General features: G+C 38.6%; 1 protein-coding gene across 1 annotated transcript in view; it reads left to right on the forward strand.

Annotated features, from left to right (window-relative positions):
* Positions 1 to 25,938, forward strand: part of SLC38A6 (solute carrier family 38 member 6) — a 64,659-nt gene that overhangs the window by 4,077 nt on the left and 34,644 nt on the right. The window contains exons 3-5 of the mRNA XM_006161768.3: positions 1,499 to 1,572; positions 15,694 to 15,746; positions 20,990 to 21,029. Of these exons, the coding sequence (XP_006161830.2) occupies positions 1,499 to 1,572; positions 15,694 to 15,746; positions 20,990 to 21,029 (167 nt within the window). The remainder of the gene's footprint in view (positions 1 to 1,498; positions 1,573 to 15,693; positions 15,747 to 20,989; positions 21,030 to 25,938) is intronic.

Consider the following 25,938-nt stretch of genomic DNA (forward strand, 5'->3'; position numbering starts at 1 on the left):
TAGCTAATTGGAGAATCCACTGGGGACAGCTTTACAGTTAGAATTTGTCCAGTCAGTATTTTATTTTTGGAGAGGTTTTTCCTATAGGGCACGTGTGCTCATCAGAAATACAGAGAGAGACAGACAGAAAGAAAGAAATTACCTCCCAGGGGATATGGCCATGCCGCAATCCCTTCTCCTTCATTCTCCTCCATTTTCCTCTTGGGATCTTGGGCACACACGCACACAATGCTCAGCATGAGTTTTAAGTCACTGGGTCTGGGACTCGAGCCGGAATCAACTACATGGGAGTCCAGAGACATAGCCCTTGTGCCAACTGCTGGTTCCATCAGTATTTTCTTGAGACTAAGTTATGCATGCTGTTTCTTTTCACATTGCTAGTGAGAGGACCCCAATCATTGTTTATACATATTTTAAATCATGTTATTGAACTATGTTAACTGCATGGTTTGGTGTGGTTTAATTTGGAGAACAAGTAGTGTTTAACAGATACTAGAAAATACATTCTTTATGTTATTAGTGAAGGTATGGCAAGGAGAGCCACACCACTGAGGTGGGAAGGAGGAAGGGAAGGAAAAAGAAGATAAAATCTTCTAACTAAAACTTCTGTTTAGACTAAGAATAGGAAAAAATAGACACAGAAGGGAAATATGAGATAATGGAATGGCTGAGCCAGCAGTCAGCAGACAAGAATGCAAAATGAGGAAGTCTGTATTTTAAATCAAGTTTGGGGCCAACCAGTAGTGGTAAGGTGGCTAGATCCCACATGGCTGACTGCATGGTATAAATTCTAGACCCGGGAACTTGCAAAACATGCTAGACATGTGATGCGTGCATGCCCAAAAGCTCAAGAAGAGAGTGGAGGAGGAGGGATTACAGCATGACTTTCTCCCATGAAGGGTGCTTTCTCACTTACCCTCTCTCCTCTCCCACATATACTTTCTAGCAAATTAAAAATAAAGTTTGTTTCTGGTTTCCATTTTTTTTTTAAATTTAAAAAACAGTACATTTTCATTTAAATAAAGTTTGGCAATTACATGAACTATCTTCTTAAGTTCTTCAGTGACCATAATTCAGCTACTCAGAGATAGTCCCTGTGAACAATTTGAATCTGAAGAAATTTGTTTTTGTAATGAGAGATGATAAAACAGAGAAACTGGGAACCAGCAGTTAGCATAATGGCGAAGTCACTGGACTCCCACGAAGTCAGTCGACCACAGTTTGCGTCCTGGACCCGGTGGCTTAAACTCACGCTGGGCGCATGTGCGTGTGTGCCCAAGATCCCGAGAGGAGAATGGAGGAGAAGGGATTGCAGCGTGACCATCCTCCCTGGGGGGTGATTTTTCGCTTTCTGTCTCTATGTTTCTCTCTGTCTGTCTGGCGAGCGCACGCACCCTATAGCAAAAACATCTCCAAAAATAAATAAATAAATAAAATAAAAAATAAAACAGAGAAACTTTTAGGGGGACCTGACCATGTGTGTTTTTTTATATTCTAGCTTCTTGCTGCTGTTAGTTGCTTTCCTGGCCTCTTACTCAGTCCATCTCCTGCTTAGTATGTGTATTCAGACAGGTGAGTAAAAGTACTTTTAAACAGTAAAAGTGCTATTTCATTTGATGAAGCAGTCCTTCAAGTTTAGTTTGTATTGACATATAGGATTGATTATCTCAAATCTAATTTCCAGCAGGTATACATTATTATTAGGTAGAGCAAAAAGGGAAATTTCAAAAGACTACAGGATATATAGACACAATCCTATGAGGAAATAGCCAAGGACCGGAGGGCAGGAGAGAGCTAACATTACAGCCTCGCTTCACAATCCACAGTGTAGTCTTAATGGATTAGAATTGGTTAAGGGAGGCACCTCAAAGGTGTCCAAAGGATCCAGACTATGCTTATGAGGAAGCAATAGGCAAATGTTCATACTGATCGTATGAAAACCCTTGGGTGATCATTTCCTTAAGGAGAGCCCCCTTTCCAAAATCGGCTATTGCCATCCCTACCCCCCACCCCAACTATCTTCTAGCTACAGGGAGCAGGAGGGGGTGGCAGAATTAGGATCTTAAGAGGCGAGTCACAGAGGTTTGTATTTATTTAGATAACATTTTGTATTTTTTACTTGCAAGCCTAAGATAAAGTACTTTTTTCTAAGTGACAGATGTATGTACAGGTAATCTGTATGTACATATTTTTTTAATACTTGAAAGTTTATTACACAACTTAGTCATGTATTGAATAAATTCTTTTAAGTTGTAATAAATTACAGTGTATGAATCACAGAACTGCTTTTATGTGGATTTCCTTTTGGCATTAACAGCTATTCTATCAATCCTAGTTTTTTTATCTGTTCTAATCACTTTTACCTTTGGATAAAAGATAAGATAGAGATAAGTAAATTTTTATGTCAAAACCATTATTATAATTCCTACGTGGATTGGTTTACTTTGCTGTATCTGGCCTTGCAATTTTTTAGACTTTAAGAAGCAGAATAGCTGGCTTCATAGGCTTCTGGTTAAGGGAGATGGATCCCTGATTATCAGCCTTGGTTCTGATCTGCCAGGTGTGTGGTTTGCATGCCTAAAATTTAGACAAGATGGAGAAATGGAGAAGGAACTACAGCATGACCACACCCCATTGGGATGTACTTTCTTTCTCCTTTTGCTCCACCCCCTTCTCTGGCAAGCACCCAGACACTCTGACAATTAAAATTTGAAAACCCATGCGGCTGGCCAGCAGATGGCATAGTGGACTGGACTCCCACATGGCCGACCATAGTTCAAGTCTTGGTGCCTTGAAATTCACACCAGGGGTGTGTGTGTGTGTGTCTGTGTCTGTGTGCGCGCGTGCCCAAGACCCCAGGAGGAGAATGGAGGAGAAGGGATTGTTACTTGGCCATCCCCCCAGGGCGGTGCTTTCTCACTTTCCCTTTCACTGTGTCTGTCTTCCCCCAACACACACTTCCCCATGAGCACACATACCTTAAGGCAAAAACCTCTTAAAAAAAAAAAAAAAGCAGCAGAATACATACAAAAAAATAGATAAAAATGGGATTATTCTGGGCTGAACAGGTGAAAGGAGTCCACTTGAGAATGTTCATCTCCTTCAGAACATAGTTCTAAAACCATTGCTCTAGTTTGTTTTTCAAAGACGTGTGTATATATCCAAATACTTAATCTCTTCATAAACAAAAATTTCTAAACCATAGGCATTCTAATTCCAAAAATCTGAGGTAGAAATCAGGAATGTGTTTTTAATGAGTCCTTAGGTGATATTTATGCAAAATCAGCTTAGGATCCATAGATCATAGCTGTCACTTGTGTGTTTTTGGCCTCTAGCCTACATATGTTTGCCTCTGCTCTCACGGGGTTTGGGTGAGTGTATAGATAGATGAAAATACTAAGAAATAATGCAAATATTAATCTCCAAATAACAATTTAAGCATAACTACATCTTGAATTCAGAAATAATAGCTTTAGATAAATATATTTGTGACTCCTGCTGCAGCTTGACTGGAAAATTACATATTTTGAAATTTTGCCTCTTTATGTAAAAAACTTATTTTTACTTAATTGTGATAGTTTATGTAACATCTTAGCAGTCTTTTCATGAATTCTATAGTAGTCAACTCTGGCCGTTAATGTTTTCATTAAATAAAGTGTTTTATTAGCTATAATTATTTAAGAGTATCTAATTTATGGGAATTTCTAAACAATGTTAATTTTTCCCCCTCCTTCAGTTCATCTATATATAGCTTTAACATTCTGATACTGCCTTTTATTCTTTTCTGTAACTCCGGACCATATGAAATGAAACTTTCTCTTTTCTCTTTTTCTATGATTTCTGTAGATTACTTGGCTCCATCAATTAACTTCTTCATTGCTCTTCATACACACTGATGAATCTGTCTTCCATTGATTGAATTCCTTCAGTGACTGTAAAATTTTCTGTGGAGGTAGGCTTTTTTTATATATACACATACTTATATAAAGACTAGATAACAACATGCAGCTAATTTTTCCTTCAACACACACACCAATTTGTATGATTGTCATAAAGAAGCATTATATTCAGATTGGATTCATTGGTCAGAGAAAGAGCTAACATTAAGTCTTTACAAAATAAGTTCTGCATTTGTTTGCTTAAAAATAAAAAGTAAATTTTTATCAGTGTAAAGAATTTCTTCACATGAAATCCTTCTATTTGAGATTTTTTATGGAATTTGGGGTCAATAAAGAATTTTCTTGGGCTGGGGCCAGCAGGTGGCATGGTGGTTAAGGCTTTGGATTCTCACCTAGTCAACTCCTTCATGCCCTGGACCTGATGGCTTACTTTCTCACTTTCTCTCTTTTGCTCTCTGGTAAATTCACGTGCCCTATAGCAAAATTTAAAAACAGTAATAGAAAATTTTAAAAAATTAATTAAATCTTTGAAAAGAAAAAATAATTTTCTTGGGAGCCATTCCCAGGATTCAGAGATTAAGGGAACCAGATCTCACATGCCCGATCACATGGTTCAAATCTCAGCCCTCGTGGCTTGAAAAACACTCTAGGCATGTGCATTTTTGCCTCAAATCCCTACAGGATGGAGAAAGGGAGGAGAAGAGATTGTGGCATGACCGTACCCCGGTGGTGGGTGCTTTCTCCCTCCCTTTCTCTGGCAAGTGCATGTACCCTCTGGCAGAATAGGGGAAAAAATTTTTTTTCTTGGGAGCTGAAGTGGCATATAAGGTACTGGTACCTCTACATTAAATCTCACTCTAGACTCCCCCTTACTTCCTGTTCCCAGTACTCAGTTAAAGGGAGACCTGGAAAATGTAGTTTTCTTTAAGGGTGTCATCTGGGCTCACCTGAAAGACATGATTCTGGTACTCAGAGAGGAAAAGACAACCAGCAGCCTTTGCTCCATCAGAATTCTTGTCTTTGTTTATCCTTATACCATATAGTCTCTGAATAACACCATAAACTTTCAGAGCTCAATTACCAAGCATGGACTGATGATTCCATTTCAGGTTTTAGATACACCTATCAGCTACCATTGGACCTTTCCTTTTGGATTTCTCAGAGGCATTGTGAGCTCAATGTACTTAAAATTAAAATTTTTCTTTCATCTCTGATACCTCCAATGTGCTTTTCTTCCTGTATCTTTACCTCAGTAACTGGTACCACCCAGTTGACAGCTACCTCACCTCATGTGTTGATCCAATTATTAATCAGTTTTGTGAATATTTCTCAGGCCTCGTTCTCCTTCCTTACTGCTACTGTATACTTAGAACATAATCTCCCCCCAAAATTACAAGGGAGTTAAATAACAGCATGCATTTAAATTATATGAATTCAAGAGGAGGGAGAGGGTCAGCCGGTAATGTGATGGTTAAAGCAGCTGGATTCCACGTGGTTGACTGCAGTTTGAATCCTGGACCTGGTGGCTTGAAAAATGTGTCAGGTTGGGGCCGGCAGGTAGAGTGGTGGTTGAGGCACTGAACTCCCACATGGCTGACTGCGGTTTGAGTCCCAGACCTGGCGGCTTGCTTTCTCACTTTCCTTTCTCTGTCTCTGTCTCTTTGCCTTCTCTCTGGTCAAATTAAAATAATGATAAAGAAAATTATATAAAATAACTCTTAAAAATAAAAGAAAAAAATCAAAAGAAAAACCTGCCAGGCACATGTGCATATATATATATATATATATGCATACCTAAAATCCTTAAATGAGGGAGAGATGGAGAAGAAGGGGTTGCTTTTCTCACAGAGGGGTGTGGTTTCTCACTCCTACCCCCAACACCCCTCTCTCTTACAAGTACACATGCCCTCTGGCAAAACTGTAAAAAAAATATGAAGAAAACAACTGTTTAAATAGTTCTGACAATCCAGCCTGCATTCCATTCAGTGAATATACATTTGTCTGGGGACCAAGTATGATGTGAGAAAAGCAATAATGTTGTTCTCTGTGTCAGTCAGACTTTTTTTTTTTCCTTTAAAGACAAAATGTATTGAGCTTACTGTGTGCTCGGTGCCATTTTAAAAAATTTGCATGTACTTACTAATCTCCTAACAACAACACAAGATAGATATTATTAAATCCACTTTGGCGATAAGGAAACCGAGGCACTGAGAGACTAAGTCGTTTGCTTAAGGTTACAGAGGTATTTAGATACAAGAGCTGATGTTTGAGTGAACAGCCCCCAGAGTCTGCTTTCATCTATACTGTGCTATCATTTCTCTACCATTATAGAAATCCATTAAGTTTCTTCTCTGGAGAATGTAAAACAAAGGACTCTGGATTCCTACATATTAGGTATAGTAAAGGGTCATCTTTTTGAAAATAGGGAGATTAAACAGGAGAGTTCCAGTTAGTAGTTCTGAGTTGAGACTACCTGCAGTAAACCTACTCTCACTTGAGGATTAGAGCAGTTCTTTCTTCAGAATTTATCCTGCCCAAGGGAAGACTTACAGCTGCTACAAATAGCTGAGGGCCCTCTAAGAAAGAATTGGGTCCCTCCTGTTTGATCATCGTATAATTAAGCCTACCACTTAATAACTCATTTAGCCTTTTAGTGACTCACACTTATGTTAAGAGATACCGTAGTCTCACCAGACATTTCAGAAAAACCTTTTTCACCCTCCCAAAGGGCATATGTACTCATCAGAGACAGAAACTGAGGGGTGGTGAAGGGAAAAAGCACCCTTGAATGGGGCATGGTTATGTTGCAGCCCCTTCTCCATTTCTCCATTCTGTCAGGATTTGGGGCATGTATGTACATATATCTGACATGTTTTGCAAGGTGCTGGGGCTTAAATTTGAACCCTAGTTTGTCATGTAGGATCCAACTCTCTTAACCGCTAAACCATGAAGCCAAGCACTCAGGAAGACCTTTAATGTGAAAGATACATGAGGTGGTTTTTAAAAAGTTCATGGAGGGGGCTGACCCCATAGCACAACGTTTGGGTGCTATGTATTAGGAGCTCAATTCTGCATGACCAACCATAGTTCGCCTGTCCTGGTCTCATCAGCCTAAAGCATATGCCAGGCATGTGTTCTTGTGTGCTCAAGATCCTGATAGGATGGAGAAGTGGAGAAAAAGAGATTGGGTCATGGCCATGCCCAATTGGAGGGTGCTTTCTCTCACTCTCTCTCTGATAAGCACATGTGTCCTCTGGCAATTAAAGGGGGAAAGGGATAAGTCTATGTGACACAGTCCATAGTGTGCTTGACTGCGTTGCTGAAATCCAAATGGCTGATCCATGTTCCCTAGGTCAGCCTGGAAACATGCTGGCATGTGTATAGACACTCAAGATTCTGAAAAGCTGAAGAGTTTCAGAAAGGGGATTATGGTGTGACAAGACCCTATCAAAGGTGTTTCTCTCTTTCTCTCATGGACATTCTCTCTATCAAAAAGAAAAAAATAAATAAATCAGAGAAACAAATTGATGAAAAATGTATGTTATGTAATAATTATTCGTGGATTTCAGTTTTCCTTTTCACCAAAATTAATTCATGATCTAATTCCATTTCTCCATGAACTTTTTGAATACTTTGTATACTAAACAACCACCAAAAAAAAAAACCCAAAACAATGATGAGATATGATGACGAGATATATAGGATATGACAATGTAAATATTACTCACTGCAGAGCTAGGTAGTGTATTAACATCCCAGAACCCTCTCTATACATGCAGTGTCACAGCCTCTGTTGCCACTTGACCAACTGATTGTTTCTAGTATTCAGAGTGCTCTGAAATTCTTTCACATACAGTTGCTGCATTAACATCTAAATACTTATTAGGAAAGATCAGAAGTGGTTATAAAATTCGATAGTAATACTCAAAAAAAAAAAAAAAAAGAATGACCTGCATGGACACTATTGGAGAGAAAAAAGGTGAGAAGAAAATGTTGGAAAACATAAGAAAGAAAAGAATTTGAAAATAAAAATACTTGCCAAATGGCTAACTTTCTGAGAGTTGAGCTGTATTTGAATAACTCATGTCCCCTAGTCCAGATCCAAAGATAATATTGCTGCTGCTGAAACTTGGGCTTTGTACTGTAACCGAAATTTAATAATTGTCCTGTTTCATTGAGGATAAAATGCAAAGCAGACAGAACACTGCAGTAACTACTTGGAAATATTCCATTATTTCATGGGAAGCAGCTTTCCAAACGATTCCTGTGGAGGCCAAACTCTTGGTCTAGCCAAAATAGCACTAAAGTGTGCCTTGATGGTACATTAAAGAAGAAATTTTCCCCCAGTTTACTTGATTGAGATTTATAGCCTTTCAGTTCCCTCAAAACATGGCATTGATTTCTTTAATATTAAAAATTATTTCCTAAAATAGATTGCTAATGATCACTTTCAGTAATTTATTTAAGAAGGGTTGTGCCAACCTCCGCTTGCATGAATTCCTGTAAAAGACTGAATTAATTTCATGATTTCTGTAATTAATGTTGTCCTATTCTGTAGGAATATGTTGTTACTATGACCGATCATCACCATATCTTATTTTCGTATCTTTCAAAACATCCTTCAAAAGGAGTTAGTCATATGAAAGAGCTGAAAAAATATCCCATTGTAGTAAACCAGTTGATGACTTCAGTTACTAAACACTAGAGAAAATGAAAATAACAGCTTAAATAATACCTATCAGATATTGAGACCAGCAGATGGCATAATGGTTTCTTCACTGGACTCCTACGTAGTTGTCTGCAGTTCAAGTCCTGGACTTGGCAGCTTAAAACTCACACCAGGTACGTGTACATGTGTGTCCAAAATCCTGAGAGAGAAATGGAGGATAGGAGATTGCGGCATGGCCATTCCCCCGGGAGGTAATTTCTCGCTTCCTGTCTCTCTCTGTCTCTCCTGTAAGCACACGTACCCTAGAGCAAAAAGCTCTCTAAAAAGACAAATAAACAAAACCTATCTGATACTTGGTAGAAGAAATGCATATTTTAAAAATTGTCTACCACCCTCATGGTGGTCACTATAGAGTATTTGAAGCCCTCTCCCAAAAAAAGGAAGAAAAAAGAAAGAAGTCTAAATAATCATTATTTCCATTTTGTATAGTTCATTCCACCCCTTTTATACATTTTGCATTACAGATCATAATTGAATCCTGTTTTTTTCACTCAAAGCAATTTTGGCATTTTTCATGATATTATAAACATAGGTTTTAGTAAGTACATATTTTTCTGTCAGGCATACCTAAAATAATTTACTTAATCACCTTCTCATCATTGAGCCTTTCTAGAAGTTTTATTATTCTAGTATAAATAGTGTTGTGGCGAATATCCTTACTTAAATGATCTCTCTGATTTTAGCCTTATTTCTTAAGGTAAAAACTCCCAGGGGTTTAATGGTTTAAATATTTTAAAGGTTCATTGTTCATATTCATTCTAGCAATCAGTACCAGTTTACACTGTTACCAGCATTTTAAGAAATCACCCAGATGATGTAACATAACTTTAAAAGTGTTTCACTGGTGATGGTTTGGTTTATGTGTTAAGATACTCCTGAAAAACATTAAAAAGTGAGTATGTGGAAATAAAGCATTTGGCTGACTATATACATATTTTATTTTAGTGAAGGATGAGTGTTAAGGCAGAAGCCATTATTCATATTCATGTCTCAGGCATGGGAAAGTGCTTCTAATTTTTGTAGCATAAAAGAGGTCTGATGACAGTGACAGAGCTGAATGACTAGCCAGACATGCTGACTGGAAAGCTAGAATTAGGCTTCGAGCACTGTACTTAGTCTCCATTTAAAAGCCGAACACTTTTTCACTCTCAGTTTGGGAGTTTGTGGTTTATAGACATATTTTTATAAGATAAACAAAAAAGAAGGACAGAGAGCAAATTTGAGATTGCTAAAATAAATGCCTCTATTGTCAGAAATTGCATGTAAACTGTTAGTATAATTGTATTTCCTGGAACAATAAAGGTTGTGTTTTAATTTTAAGATTAATTTGTTTTAATTTTTAATTTGACAAGAGAAAGAGAAAGCGAGCCACCAGGCCCAGGACTAGAACCATGGTTGGCCATGTGGGAATCCAGTGCCTTAACTACCACACCATCTAATAGCCCCCTGTGTTTTAATTTTTTAAATTAAGAATAAATGCATATTTTATTTAAATATAGGTAATTAAAACACTAATTATTTTGGAACCTTTAAATATTATGATTTTTGCTTCTAGTGAGGATATTTGATTTTCATATTTACTGCATGTAAAAGCTATATATTTTCAGGTGTTTTAAAATAAAGCAAACTGGGACCAGCAGGTGGCATAGCAGTTAGGGTACTGAACTCCCACAGGGCCCACCACGATTCGAGTCCTGGACCTGGCGGCTTGAAACACACCGGTCATGTGAGCGTACATGCCTAGAGTTCCAGGGGGAGAATGGAAGAGAAGGGATTGTGGCACGGCCATTCCCCCTGGGGGGGGGGGGTGATTCCTCTCTCTGTCTGGCGAGTGCACGTGTCCTATAGCAAAAATCTCTCTAAAAATAAAATAAAGCATACTCGGGACCAGCCATTAGTGTAATGGCTATGTCGCTGAACTCTCATGTAGTTGACTGTGGTTCGAGTCCCGGACCCGGTGGTTTAAACTCACACCGGGCGCATGTGCGTGCATGCCCAGGATCCTGAGAGGAGAATGGAGAAGGAATTGTGGCATGACCATCCCCCCGGGAGGTGATTTCTTGCTTTCTATCTCTCTCTCTCTCTCTGTCTTTTTGGCGAACACATGCACCCTATAGCAAAAACCTCTCCAAAAAAATAAATAAATAAAATAAAACATACTATAGTTTAACTTTTGATAAGTATTACTTTGATAACTTGCATATTGACTGAGAAACTGGTGCAAATTAGATCATTTAAAAAGCAGATATTTGATATATTTCCATATGTGACGCTCGGAAAGCCTACTTTAAACTCTTGAAAGGAAAGGTTTTCTGTAGAAGGAATAGATGGGAACTGGCCTTGTAGCCTAAGTGGTTAAGGGGGCCGGATCCCACATGGTAGACTGCCTGGCTCAAATCCTGACCCTGGCAGTTTGAAAAACATGCTTCAGATGTGTGTGTGCATGCCCCAGATCCCAACAGGATGGAGAAATGAAGAGATTGCAGCATGGCCACACCTCATTGGGGAGGGGTGCTTTCTGCCCTCCTCTCTGTCTCTGGGAGTGCACGGGTGGTAAAGCACTATTGTCGGACACTGAAGCCTCATGGAAGGCTCACGTTCGGATCCCAGAGCATGCTAGGCATGCCTGTGGACACCTACGATCCTGGCTGGTATAACAAGGCACTGTCAGGAGTACCTGTCTCCCACCATCACCATAAAAGAAGGAAAGAGACTTTAAAAACAAACAAACAAAAAATAATAGACACATTTAACTAAAGAATAATGTTTCTTTAATATCATGCCTCAGAATGACATATTAGAGATTCTCTGGAGACTTGATTCACATAACATAATTCAAGGGAATTTGAGAAAGTTCATGGAGATTAATTTCAGTGTAAGTTTATTTTGGTACAAAAATATTTTTAAGTTTATACATGGGTTTTTTCATATCATGCATTTTCCATGAACTTTTTAAAACCCCTTGTATATAACAAAATAACCTCAGTTGTCAAATTAGATAGACGTTTATATTCAGACAGCTTTTCTGGTATAATACGTATACCCAAACTTTGAACTGTTAAATTTAAGAAAGCATGCCCACATATAATAGCAGTTAAATTAAAGAATATTAAAATAGTAAGTATATATTGAGTAAAGTAATTATTAACTTTTGTGATGACATTTACTCTATAAGATGTGTACTTAAAAAAGGATGTTGGCATTTCACATAGAAAAAAATTTCTCTTCTTAGATTTGTAACTCTTCATTTTAATTTTATGTTCTGAAACATATCTAAAATATACCTCCCATAAAATGATCATCAAAGTCTTTTATTATTAAGATGTAAAGGTTCTATTTATACGAGGCACCTAGAGTAGTCAAATTCATAGAGACAGAAAGTCAAATGCTGTTTCCAGGGGATGAGGGAGTAGAGGGTGGGAGCTCTTGTTTAATGGATGCTGAATTTCAGTTTTGCAACATGAAAAGAGTTCTGTGAATGGATGGTGGCGATGATTGCTCAACAGCACCAATGTACTTAATTCCACTGACCTGTACGCTTAAAAGTGGTGAAAATGGTTAATTTTATGTTATATGTATATATAGTCACACTTTTAAAAACCTACAAAAAAAGCTTAAAGATTTCTAATTATAACCAAATTATATATCTCAAATTAAAAGCCAAATTGCTCTTGTGCACTATTTAGCAGTATGTAAATACATTTAAAAAAAATACCGGTATCATCCAGAAAGTTTCCAAGTTCTTTGATCAACTCTGATAATAAAGGTGTATTCTTAATTTGTAAAATTCCTTATTTTTTCAGATTTCCTTTTTTTTTTTCCTGACTTGATAGTTATAACATAGAAGGACCATATATGGTTTTCTACATTTTTTTTTTTTAAGAGAGATTTTTGCTCTAGGGCATACGCACTTACCAGAGAGACAGACAGAAAGTGAGAAATCACCCACCAGGGGGCATGGCCATGCCGTAATCCCTTCTGCTCCACTCTCTTTTTGGGACTTTGGGCATGCACACACACGTATCTGGTTTGAGTTTTAAGCCACCAGGTCCAGGACTCAAACCATGGTCAGCTTTGTGGGAGTCCAGCAATGCCATCTGCTGGTCTTTCTAAATTCTTAAATTTACAAACCTGGAAGTCTTTAGTTATGAAGTACAAGAAAGGTTTTGTTAATATAGTGGCAACTGAAAGAAAATCACTGTATATCTTGAAAAGATAGATTAAAACTGCATTAACAAAAAAATGTGAATATGTGAAATTTAGGTTAAGATGGAAATCCTAATTTCTTGAAATATAAAGTGTGTGATACAATTTGTTGAGTGTATTGCACTGAAGTTTATCTTAGAAATAAACATGGGGATTTATTACTTTGTTTTCTTGTAATTCTGAAAGGGAATCCCAGGAAAGACTCACAGGCCATTCCAGGTGGCAATCTTCAGTTACATGATAATCTCCTAGCTGTGGTCCACAACTTAAATAATTTGCAAAATAATTAGATTCTGTAGCCTCACCTATCTTGCCAAGTAAGGAGTCAGAATAATTTATTTCCGGTTCTTCATAGCATGCTAGCATATGCTGAATAAATTTTGATCCCAAATGTTTACACAGTCCAAAAGAAAAAATGCATTAAGAAATGATAAATCATACCTCGATAAGAGGTGTATTGCTTACCAAGCTTAGTATCTGCAGCCTGTGTTGTGTTCGCACTAGAGGCTAAGCACTTTTCAAAGTACCCCTTCACACAGATAGTGGCAATGCTAGTTAAAACATGAAGCTATATAGGCTGAGGACATAATTCAGTTCTTTTATGAGTCAGTTAATTTTCATCTATTGTATGACCACACTTACTAAACGTGAAATGAGAATGTAATTTAATGCTGTTTTACGATGAAAAGTATTTGCCCTACTAATTATGAGATGAAAGTATTGTTTTTATTGTGAACTCATTATCATCCTAGGCACCTGGAAAAGTGAGTATCTCAGAAAGTATGATACAACTTTTCTACTTTCTCTATTTACATCTCCTGTTTTCAGAAGCCGTTGTAAAGGAACTTCCATGTGGACAGTGTATGCAAGTACTGTTTAGTGAGAAATGAGGTTGCTGCTCTTCAGTGCTTACTCCATTTGGATTAATCCAGTCTGGGTGATTGTTAGGCATCCTTAGAATCTGCTAAGCTCTACCTATTCTAGGAGAATGCTATCCTTACAGTCATAAGTTTTCAAAAGTTTCCTTCAAAAGCGGTTATTTCTCCTTTAAATTTAACCTGAACAACCAGTAGCTATAAGGGAGGTAGATCTAAAGTATAGGGAGTTTGTAAAATTAGTATTGGGAGCATTTGAGCTATTTCTGACATTTCAAAATATCTGGGAGAAATCACAAATGTACTCATGATCAGTCTACACAGATTAACTTAAAATAAAAACAGCTGTTAGATGGGTAGATGATTGTTTAATTGGTCACCAAAATTACACTAATTCTGTGTGCTGACTGTGGTTACCTTATATTGATCAGAAACTTTTGCTTTCTAAAACCAGGAAATAATTACTAATATATGCAGTTTGAGAGACAAAATCTTTCTTGACAAAATCTTTATTTAGATATTAAAGAAAGATAATAAAAGGAAGCCTTGGTGATTATTTTTTCTTTCTTTCTTTTTTTTTTAGTTTTGCCATGTGTGCTTATCAGAGAGGGTCAGATGGGGAATGGGAGTGCGAAATCACCCCTGGCGGGGGTGTGTGGAGGGAAAGGTCAGACTGCAATCCCCTCTCCTTCACTTTTCTCTCAGAATTTTAAGCACACATGCAGGTGCAGGTCCAGGATTTGAACCCTGGAGTCAGCCCTGTGGAATCCAGCTGCCTTAAACAACATGCCATATGCTGGATTCCTTGGTGATTCTTTGGAAATAACAAACATCACTACTGAGTAGTAAAAAAAGAAAGAAAAAAGACATGTTCTATAGATACATCTGAAAGTCATAAGCATTGTGGACAATGTTTTGGGGCAAAAATGAAAGATTTGGTGAAGAGAATCATCGGAGACCTTTACATAAAATACCTAGGAAAGTCCTTTCTTTCTTATCATCTTTATTAAAGGATATTAAGGAGAATTTTCTTTTCTCATACTTGTGTCTAGTCTTTTTTTTTTTTTCTTTTTTGGAGAGGTTTTTGCTATAGGACACATGTGCTTGCCAGAGACACAGCCAGAGACAGAAAGACAGAAAGCGAGAAATCACCCCCCAGGGGGGATGGCCACACCACAATCCCTTCTCCTCCATTCTTCTCTTGGGATCCTGGGCGCTCACGCACACGGCATGAGTTCAAGCCACTGGGTCCGAGACTTGAACTGCGGTCGACTACATGGGAATCCAGCAACATAGCCATTACGCTAACTGATGGTCCCTAGTCTTTCTGTTTTTAGAGATATTTTTTTCTGTAGGGCAAGTGCACTCACTGGAAAGACAGACAGAAAGCAAAAAATCCCTCTGTGGGGGGATGGCTGTGCTGCAATCCCTTCTTCATTGTTGTCTTGGTATTTGGGGCACTTATGCACATGTACCCTGTGTGACTTTCAAGCTGCTGGGTCTGGGACTTGAACTGCTGTTGGCCATGAGGGAGTCCAGTAATGTAACTATTATGTGATCTGCTGGTCCCATTTGTGTTTAGTCTTTTTTTGTGTTTGTTTAAAAAGACATTTTTGCTATAGGATGTATGTGTTCGCCAGAGAGAAAGAGAGACAGAGACAGAAAGTGAGATATCACCCCTATGGAAGATGGCCTCACTGCAATCCCTTCTCCTCCATTCTCCTCTTGGAATTTTGGGCACACAAGCACAAGTGCTTGTTGTGAGTTTGAAGCCGCTGGGTCTGGGACTCAACTGCGGTCAACTATGTAGGAGTCAGTGGCAAAAACATTATACCATCTGCTAGTCCCTGTGTCCCGTCAATTGACCTGAATTGTAAGAATTATACTGGGCTTAGTTTATAGTAGTGGGATAACTTTCTTCCTTTTAAGATTTGGTCACAAATAATTTTGTGTGAAAAGTGAAAATGATCATTTCTTTTAACAGCTGTAACATCTTATGAAGATCTTGGACTCTTTGCATTTGGATTACCTGGAAAGGTAATTTTTTTTTTTTTCTCATTGTGTTCAAAAGCTAAAGAGGGGAGCCAGGTAGTAGTGCAGCAGCAGTGCAGTGATCTGCAATGCAGGGCCCACACAAGAAGGTCCCAGGCTTGCATCCCAAGGCCTCACTGTACATCCTGTCCTATGTGCACTTGCACTGGTACCCACGATCTGGGACTGGGAGTGATGGGGGCATGAAGACCCCGTCGGGGTTACCCCTCTCACTCTTATGAAAGAAATGAACTTTTAAAAAGGAGGGGACATTTTATTCCTTCTGTTTCAAGCTAAAAGACACAAATATATAAAAAAGAAAAACATTTGGGGAATAAAAGGAAACTAATGTGAGAAAATACAGACTAATGTGCGCAGGAAGAAATCTCTCCAGGTTCCCTTTCTAAAAATGCATCAATAAACTTAATATAATAATGAAATATTTCAGTATATTTTATCCTAATGAGGACCTATGATTGGAGAATTTTGAAATAGTAACAATACCTTTTTTTAAGTTTCTCTTAGTAAATTAAAAATAAATTCTTGCAGGGTCAACAGGTGACGTGGTGGTTGAGGGTGCTGGACTCACATGGCCGACCACGGTTCAAGCCCCAAACCTGGTGGCTTGCTTTCCTTTCTCTCTTTCTCTCTCTGTCCCTCTCTGATCAAATTTTAAAAATAAATACATAAATATATCAAGTTAAATAAAATAATTCTTAAAAAATAAATTCTTGCTATAGGGCATGCATACTAACCAGAGATAGAGATGGGGAGGGTGAGAAAGCAACCCCACCTGAGGGGGCATGGCCACACCACAGTGCCCTCTCTTCTCAGTATTTTGGGCATGCACATACATGTGCCTAATGTGTTTTTTCAAGCTGCTGGTTCCAGGATTCAAACTATATGCACTTGGCATGTGGTATCCAGCTGCCTTAACCACCATGCCATTGGACTGGCCCATTAATTTTGATTATATTCTCTGAGTAAATCCTCATAAAGTCAGGAGAAGAAAGCAGTATAGAATTAAAATTATACCATGGCAATTTAGAAACCAATAATTAGATGTCATTTAAGAGTTTAGCAGTGCTATAAGATTACCTGTATCCTCATTTATAAAGGAGATTAAAGACTAGAGAAAGGCACCTATTTGTCAACAATTATATAAAGTTAGTGACTTAAGAGATAGGGGAAATAGTGTCTTTTTCTACAAGATCAAAAGTTAAACATTACTATTAGTGCTATAGTATTTTTTTTTTCCTTAAGAGCTACCATACTTCTAAAACCCACATTCATTTTGGTTCCAGAAAAACTTTTCTTTTTGTTTGTAAATCTTTTGGTGGGGATTTTTGTTTGTGTAATTATTTTTTAATTGACAAAAATCATATAATTTATCTTGTACAACATGTTGTTTTGAAATATGTTTACATTGTGGAAGGGCTAGATTGAACTAGTTAACAAATGGATTACCTCACATGTTCATCATTTTTTGGTTTTGTTTTTACTCTAAAATAATACTATATTTGTAAAAGACTTAACTTCTAAGATTATTAGAGGAAAAGCATAGCTAAAAAATCAGGAGAATACCCTGTATTTAAATTCCAATTAACTTTGTTTTTGAAGGAAATTTTTTTATTGTTTAATTTTTCTAGATTTCTGTAGGACTCATCTTTTATTTATTGAACATGTAAGCTGTGCTACAGCCTGTTTAGGCCTGCCTGGAACATAATGAATTCTCGACTTAAGCCCACAGTGTTGCTTAAATCAAGATTGTCTTCTGTAGATCTATAGTGACTGCTCCTAGTACATTAACTATGTTCACTCCTATAGAAAATCCTTTTATGTGCAGATGACATCCCTTGGATATGTCTTATTATCTTTTCTAATAGTAGTTTCATTTCTAAATTTTGCTCCTTATACAAGAACTTAAGTTTCTGGGAACCAGTAGTTAGTGTAATGGCTATGTCGCTGGATTCCCACGTAGTCGACCGGGGTTCATGTCCCGGACCTGGTGGCTTAGAACTCATGCCAGGCGTGTGTGCGTGTGTGCCCAAGATCCCGAGAGGAGAATGGAGGAGAAGGGATTGCGGCGTGGCCATCCCCCCTGGGGGGGGGGCGGTGATTTCTCGCTTTTTATCTCTTTGTTTCTCTCTGTCTGGCGAGCGCACGTGCCCTATAGCGAAAACCTCTCAAAAAAAAAAAAAAAAAAAAGAGAAGAAGAACTTAAGTTTCTGGCTACTCAAAGCATCATAAAGGAAATGATTAAGTCACACACTGTGTAGCTTCTTGGCTTGAACCTTAATAATCTGAAACTTGAACAAAACAGAGAATATGTTACTTTATTTTTTTAAAGAGAGAGTTTTGCCATAGGGCATGTGTGTTCACCAGAGAAAGAGACAGAAAGTGAGAAATCACCCCCCAGTGGAGACGGCCACACCAAAATCCCTTCTCCTCCATTGTCCTCTCGGAATTTGGGGCACACATACATGCACACCTGGTGTGAGTTTAAGCTGCTGGGTCCAGGATTTGAACCATGGTCGACTGTGGGAGTCCAGTGACATAACCATTACGCCATCTGCTGGTCCCAAGAATATGTTACTTTAGGGTGAAGGGGTTTATGAATTATTCCTTCTAACAGTTATTTTTCCTAGAGAACAGGGTGATCCATGGAATCTGTGATTAATTTCTTACATCTCTAATAGTTAAACAAAGGAGGAAAATGTGATCTGTATAAGAGAAGTCTCTAATTAGTTTATTATTATCATAAATACCACTCTTTAAGTAGCATCAGTGACAACACTGTCATCTTAAAATAGTATTTCCTGCATCCCTCGTACAGCAGCAGAGTCTAGGAGTATGGGTTGTTGATCATCTTTTCCTACAACTATAATTTCTAGATTATTTTAATATATACATTCCAATTCCACATAGGCAGCTACACTAAGCAGAGCATATTCTGAATGAAGAGGAGTAATTGTTTATATTTCTCCCCACTTCCATAGTTGGATTAAAACTTTTCTACTTCTTCTGCCCATTTATAATATGATTATGACATATAGTAATATTGCTTTGAGAATCAAGGAAATACTTTTAAAATTTTTGCACTTTTTAAGGAAGATTTAAAAAATATTTTTCTTTACTCATGACAGAGTGCATGCACACACATGTGAGAAATAAACAGAGAGGAATGCCTCCGTATGTGGTTACACTGCAGTCCCCTTGCTGGAATCCTCTGGCCTGTGAGATCTTGGCCACTCATGTGCATGCCTGGTGTGTTTCCAGTTAACTGGGCTGGGGCTTCAAACAGCATGTTCCATGTGGGATCTGGCTTTTCTTGAACAGCACATTATGGTTGGACCAGAGAGTCAGCCCCAAGAAAGCTTTTTTTATAGATTGTCTATAAGTTGATCTACTTTTTTACCAAACATATTTATTGAGCAGATGTGCCATGCACTGTGCTAGGCACTGAGAGGTTTTTGCTCTAGGGCATGTGTGCTCACCAGAAAGACAGAGACAGACAGACAGACAGAAAGCGAGAAATCACCCCCTAGGGGTGATGGCCATGGTACAATCCCTTCTCCTCCATTCTCCTCTCGGAATCTTGGGCACACACACACATGTGCCTGGTGTGAGTTTAAGCCACCAGGTTCAAGCCTCGAACCGTGGTCGACTACATGGGAGTCCAGTGACATAGCCATTACGCCAACTGCTGATCCCCCCATTATTATTTTTAAAATTTGACCAGAGAGGGACAGAGTAAGAGAGAGAGTGAGGGAAAGTGAGAAAGCGAATCACGAGGTCTGGGACTTAAACCACAGTGGGCCATGTTGGAGTACAGCAGTCCTAACCACTATGCCACCTGCTGGTTCCCTTTTTGTAATAATAGAAAAAAATAATCCAAATGTTATGTCTGACTGATATTGCATGTCATTTACACCAAAGATAGTGTATTACAGTTCAAAATAGTCTTTTCACAAAATAATTGACATTTTGGAACTAATTTTTAAGTGGGTTTTAAGTGTGAAATTTTTTTCTGGAATACTTTGGGGTGGCGATCACCACATCTCCATACTCTTTGCCACATTGACATTAACCCTCCTCTACAGACACTTGGGCTACTAGATTCCATAACTTGGATCATTTCCAGTACAGGCAGATGCTGTGTCACTGATGGAGTTTCAAGGGGAAACGAATCTGAAGGGTGATCTCTACCCAGTCTGTGAAACTGTGATGATGCTGTAATGTAAGGCTGGTCAACCCCAATCGACCCACCAAGATCTGAGTGATTAAAAGGCCAGTGGAAGCACAGTGTTTAGCTATATGCTCTGAGAACATCCCACTACCAAGAAAGGACAAAGTGCTGCACTGAGCTTCTCAAGACTGTAATCAAAGATAATAAGCTAGCAAGCCTGCAGTTTAGTCCTCAGGCATATTTTGTTTGGCTCAAATATTTTTGGTTTTGAACTGGTTACCAGCTAAGAGTCATGAAAGTTTGGATTTTTTTTTTTTTTAATCAGAAGATCCTCCTACATGGATCCACATTGCTCTGTGCCATCTATTGGTCAGAGCTGAGCAGCAGCTGCCCCATTTGAACGGTGAGGAGTTCTCCAAAATACTGTAGTCCTTGACTCTTCCTATTGTTCTGTACTCAGCTTTCTTCACATTACTGAGTTTGAAACATTTTGCCTGCATTTTCAGAGTCTGAGAATGTTTGGGCTCTAGAGTTTTCTGCTCTAGACATTATTAACCCCTGGAACTGGGATATGCAGAGGCTTGGTGTATGCCAATCTGATATACTCAGACTACACCATTTCTTTTTTTGTCATCTTTTACGTCATCTACTGGTGCCAGCGTGATTTTCTAGCTTTAGAGTCCAGGATTCATACTGTGCTGTTGGCCATGTGACACCCAGCTGCCTTAACCTCCATGCCACCTGCTGGGCCAATCTTTTATACTTTGAAAGTAACTGTTTACTAGCTCTTAATACTTTTAACTCTCCTAAAATGGCTGCCAAGAAAAATACCCAAAGCATTCAAAAATGTTCTTTATGGTAACTATGGAATTACTAAAGAAAAGGTATTAATAAGATGATTATTAACTTTATATATTACACATGGTTGGCAAAATTTCTTTCCATTTCACTTAAGGCGTCTGCATTTGATTTTTAGTAATAATTATTACATTTAAATAAAATGCTGATTCTCTTATATTATTTACACTTTTATCTCCTGAATATATCTGTTCTTTTATAGGTGGTGGTGGCAGGCACTATAATAATTCAGAATATTGGAGGTAAGCAATTGAACGTGCACTACTTACACATAGATGTGATGGAAATAATTTCCTTCCTTTGGTTTCTTGCTACAGGTCTAGCTGACAGTCTGAGCCTCTGGACATAAGTGTCTTTAGAAGCCCTGTATGTTTGGCCTTACTACTCCTCCTCAGATTCTTTTTAGCAGGACTTCTGAGAGTAGCTTCTAAATTCAGTCCTAGCTAAACCTTGATTGCAGTCTCGTTAGCTATACAACACATCTCACAAGGATTGGCCTTCAGTGATTGCGATGACAGGGTACATTTTAGAAAAATCCTCCAGGTGATTCTAAAATATTTCCCCTCTACTCTTGTCCTGCTTACCTTTATGGGTGGATTCTACTTCAGAATAAATAGTGGTCCATGGTCTGTGAATAGTCAGCAATGGGCAAACAGTGTCTTTGTAATCAAGAAATTAAAAATGACCATGTAGTTTAAAAAGCAAACAGATCTGAGACAAAGAATGACTGTTCTCGCCTTTTTTAAAAAGAATTATTTTATTTAACTTTAATTATTTATTTAAGTTTGACCAAAGAGGGACAGAGAGAGAGAGAAGGAAAGTACGAAAGCAAGCTGCCAGGTCCAGGACTTGAACCATGGTCGGCCATGTGAGAGTCTGGCGCCCTTAACCACCACACCACCTGCTGGGCCCTGTTCTCACTTTTATCTTGCTTCTGTTAAAAACTGATCCTAGGGCTAGCTCTGTGGCCTATTGGTTAAGACAGCTAATTCCACATTGTTGACCCTATGGTTCAAGCCCTGGACCTGGTGGCTTGACAAACACACCGAGTATGTGTGTATGTGGGTGCCCAAAAATCCTTAAAGGAGGAAAAGACAGAAGGGGTTGTGATGTAAGCATTCTCCTCTCTCTCACCTCTGTTTCTCTGTTTCTCCTCTCCTGTCACTCCATTTCTCTGTTTTCGTTTTTGTTTTTGGAGAGTTTTTGCTATAGGGCACGCATGCTCGCCAGAAAGACAGAGAGAGACAGAGAAACAGAAAGTGAAAAATCACCCCCCGGGGCGATGGCCTTGCCGCAGTCCCTTCTCCGTTCTCCTCTCGGAATTTTGGGCACACAAGCACACACGCCTAGTGTGAGTTTAAGCCACTGGGTCTGGGACTGAAACCGCGGTTGACTACCTGAGAGTCCAGCGATATAGCCATCACACCAACTGCTGGTCCCTCCATTTCTCGGTCCCCCCATTTCTCTCTCTCTCTCTCTTTTTTTTTTTTTTTTTTGAGAAGTTTTCGCTATAGGGCACGTGCAGTCGCCAGACAGACAGAGAGAGACATAGAGACAGAAAGCAAGAAATCACCCCCCAGTGGGGATGGTCACGCCACAATCCCTTCTCCATTCTCCTCTCGGGATCTTGGGCACGTACGCACACGCGCCCGGCGTGAATTTTAAGCCACCGGGTCTGGGACACGAACCGCGGTCGACTATATGGGAGTCCAGCGACATAGCCATTATGCTAACTGCTGGTTCCCCCATTTCTCTCTTTCTTTCTGGCAAGTGCACACATTCTCTAGTAAGGGAAAAAAAAAAAAAAAAAAAAACACTGACCTTAGAAATTATCTCAATATTGAGAGCTATGTAGAAATAAAATTATTGTTAACTATTGACTACTAACTAAATGTGTTAAATATGCAAATCTAAAATATGGGAGTCATGTGTATATGTTATGAAGAAATGAAATAGCTACATAAGTGCTATTAATTTAAAGAAAAATACACAGAGAAGGTTGACATGCACTTTGGATCTTATAGATTAGATGGCCAGAGAAAATTTTAATCTAATTTTTTTACATGTAGCAGTTTAAAATAATTTAAATGTAAAAATTTCAATAAAGTCTAATTTTGATATTCAAGAGATGTGAGCTAGTTCACACTAAGTATTATCTAGCCAAATTCTATCTGTAATAGGCTTCTTGATCAAAGAGGAAAATGAACATTTCATCAATGAATTGTGCTTACCATTGCTTGGAATCCTGGGTCATTTATTTTAATGTGCTACAGGCTGCATGCACTTGCTGTGCAAACACTTACTGGAGAGAGACAGACAGACAAAGAGAAGGAAAGCAAGAAATCACCTCTTAGGAGGGATCATTATGCCACAATCCCTTCTCCTCCATTCTCCTCCTGGAATCTTGGGCATGTGAGCCTATGTACCCTGTGTGAGTTTTAAACTGCCAGATCTGGGGCTCAAACCATGGTCAACTACGTGGAGTCCAGCGACGAAACCATTGTTCCATCTTCTGGTTGTGAGTCATATTAATTTTTAAAATTTTCAGGTAAAAATGTTATTGAATGAAAAGAGTGCTTTTTTGGATGTCATACCAAATAATTTCCTCTAACACACAGTATTTCATACTTCACACTAAGAGTCAGGACAGCTATTCCCTTCCTTTATGAATTGATATAGTTTCAGTGACTACTTTGTTACTGCATATGTTGCTTCACTATGTACTAGTAATGTTTCAGAATGTGAACGTTTATTTTAATACTTTTGATTTCTCATTATCCTCTCTGTATAGGTACTAAGAATCATCACATTTTGCTTAGATTAGGTGAACCACTGCTTATCATAGAGTTGCATAGAGTTTTCAGTTTAGGAATTTGGATCCAAATTAGTGATCCTGGTGCAGTGCCCTCTGTTGTATTTTCTTTATCTTGACCCCTTCCTTATTCTCTAATCTTGTTTCTAACTGTTACTGGAAATGACTCTTTTAGCACTTGCTGTTATTAAATTGAAGTAATCTATGTGTATGCTTCTCTCCCCAACCACATTATAGCCTTCTCCAGGGCGGATATGTCTCATTTCTCTTTGTACTCTCGGCACAATACCTGGGATTTCATAAATCTTCATTGAACCAAATGGAGCTGAAATGACTTGTATGAACTATTTCCACACAGTATTTACTATTCCAGATGTATTTATTTATCAAGCTCAGACTCAGACTTTGTTCTGTTGATATACTTTCTAAAGCCTTTATACTTTCTGCTGTGATAAAGTAATTGTTTGAAAAGCTGTGAAAAGATTAAATGTTGAGACATTTAATGTTTAATTTTATGGAAATTAAGAGCAATGTGTTGTCATTTGTTTTTATCACCCAGTATAGTTTTCTTTTTTCTTTTTTCTTTTTTCTGGTGTTGTCATAGGGCACATGTGCTTGCTAGAAAGAGACAATAAGAGGAAAAATGAAACATTACCTCCTGAGGAGGGAGATTGCCATGCCACAATCCTTTCTTCTCTGTTCTCCTCTTGGATTTTGGGCACATCTGCCTGCTGTGAGGTATAAGCCACCTGGTCTGGGACTTAAGCTGTCATGGGCCGCATGGGAGTCTAGCATCTTAACCACCATGCCACTTATGGCCCCTAACTCAATATGATTGTTTCTGTTTTTCATTTTTAAAGAATTATTATTTCATTTCATTTATTTATTTATTTTAAATTGCCTAGAGAGATAGCGAGAAAGTAAGAAAGCAAGCCACCAGGTCCAGGACTCGAAACACAGCCAGCCATGTGGGAATCCACCACACCACCTACTGGCCCCTCAATGACACCATTCAAAAAATTCTACTTTAAAGCCGAAAATTTTGCCTCAAAGAGTTAATTTTATACATACTGTATAAATGATAAAAGAAAAGTAGAAATCTTATAAAATGATTTATAACTTAAAATTATATAAAAATTTAAAAGTTCACTGGGGCCAGCAGGTGATGTGGTTGTTAAAGTGCTGGCCACAGTTTGAGTCCTGGACCTGGCAGCTTGCTTTCTCAATTTCCGTCTCTCCCTCTGATCAAATTAAAAAATAATAATAAGGGACTAGCAGGTGGGTGGTGGTTAAGGCACTGGACATTACCACATGGCCAACCATGGTTCAAATTCTGGACCTGGTGGCTTGCTTTCTCACTTTCCTTCTCTCTGTGTTTCTGTCTTTCTCTGGTCAAACTAAGATAAATGAATGAATAAATAAAATTAAATAATTCCCCCCCCCTTTTTTTTTTGAAGAGGTTTTTGCTATAGGGCGCGTGCACTCGCCAGAAAGACACAGAGAGACAGAGAAACAGAAAGCGAGAAATCACCCCCCAGGGGGTATGGCCACACCACAGTTCCTTCTCCACTCTCCTCTGGAGATCTTGGGCATGCATGCACACGTACCTGGCATGAGTTTAAGCCACCGGGTCCGGGACTTGAACCTCGGTCAACTCCATAGGAGTCCAGTGACATAGCCATTATGCTAACTGCTGGTCCCAAATAATTCTCTTAAATAGTAATAAATAAGATTAAATAATTCTTCTAAAATAATTTAAAGTTCATGGGACCACCAGGTGGTGGTGTGTGGTTCTGGATTCCTACGTGGCTGACCATGGTTCCAGTCCTAGACCTGTTGGCCTGAAAATCACACTGGTTGCATATGTGCATGTGCTGAAAATCCCAAGAGGAGAGTGGAGGAGAAGAGACTGTGGCATGGCCATTTCCCCTGGGAGATGCTTTCTCATTCCCCCTGTTTCCCAGCCCCCCATTTCTGTCTGTCTCTGGCAACCATATGTGACCTATAGCAAAAATTGTTAAAAAAAAAAAAAAAAATACTACCTAAAAGCAATTTTGATCTCCTTCCAGTACTAAAAAATTGATGGCCTGATATAGGCCAGAGCTAGAGGTAGCCCTCTGCTGCCATTTCCTCGGGAGCTGGGGCAGCATTGACTGAGAGTCATTGCTGCTGGGGCCCAAAGTCGGAAAGGAGGCACCTGGAAATTTTAGTAATTAATGCTATTAATATTATAGGCAAGAAAATGTTTACTTAGAGAGTCTGATTTGGTAAATTAACTTGTAAAAGGATTGAGAAATGTAGTAGAAAATAACATTATTCTCTAAATGTGTTGGATTATT

The sequence above is a fragment of the Tupaia chinensis genome, unplaced genomic scaffold, assembly GCF_000334495.1.
Source record: "Tupaia chinensis unplaced genomic scaffold, TupChi_1.0 Scaffold138921_1, whole genome shotgun sequence".
Lineage (NCBI taxonomy): Eukaryota > Metazoa > Chordata > Mammalia > Scandentia > Tupaiidae > Tupaia > Tupaia belangeri.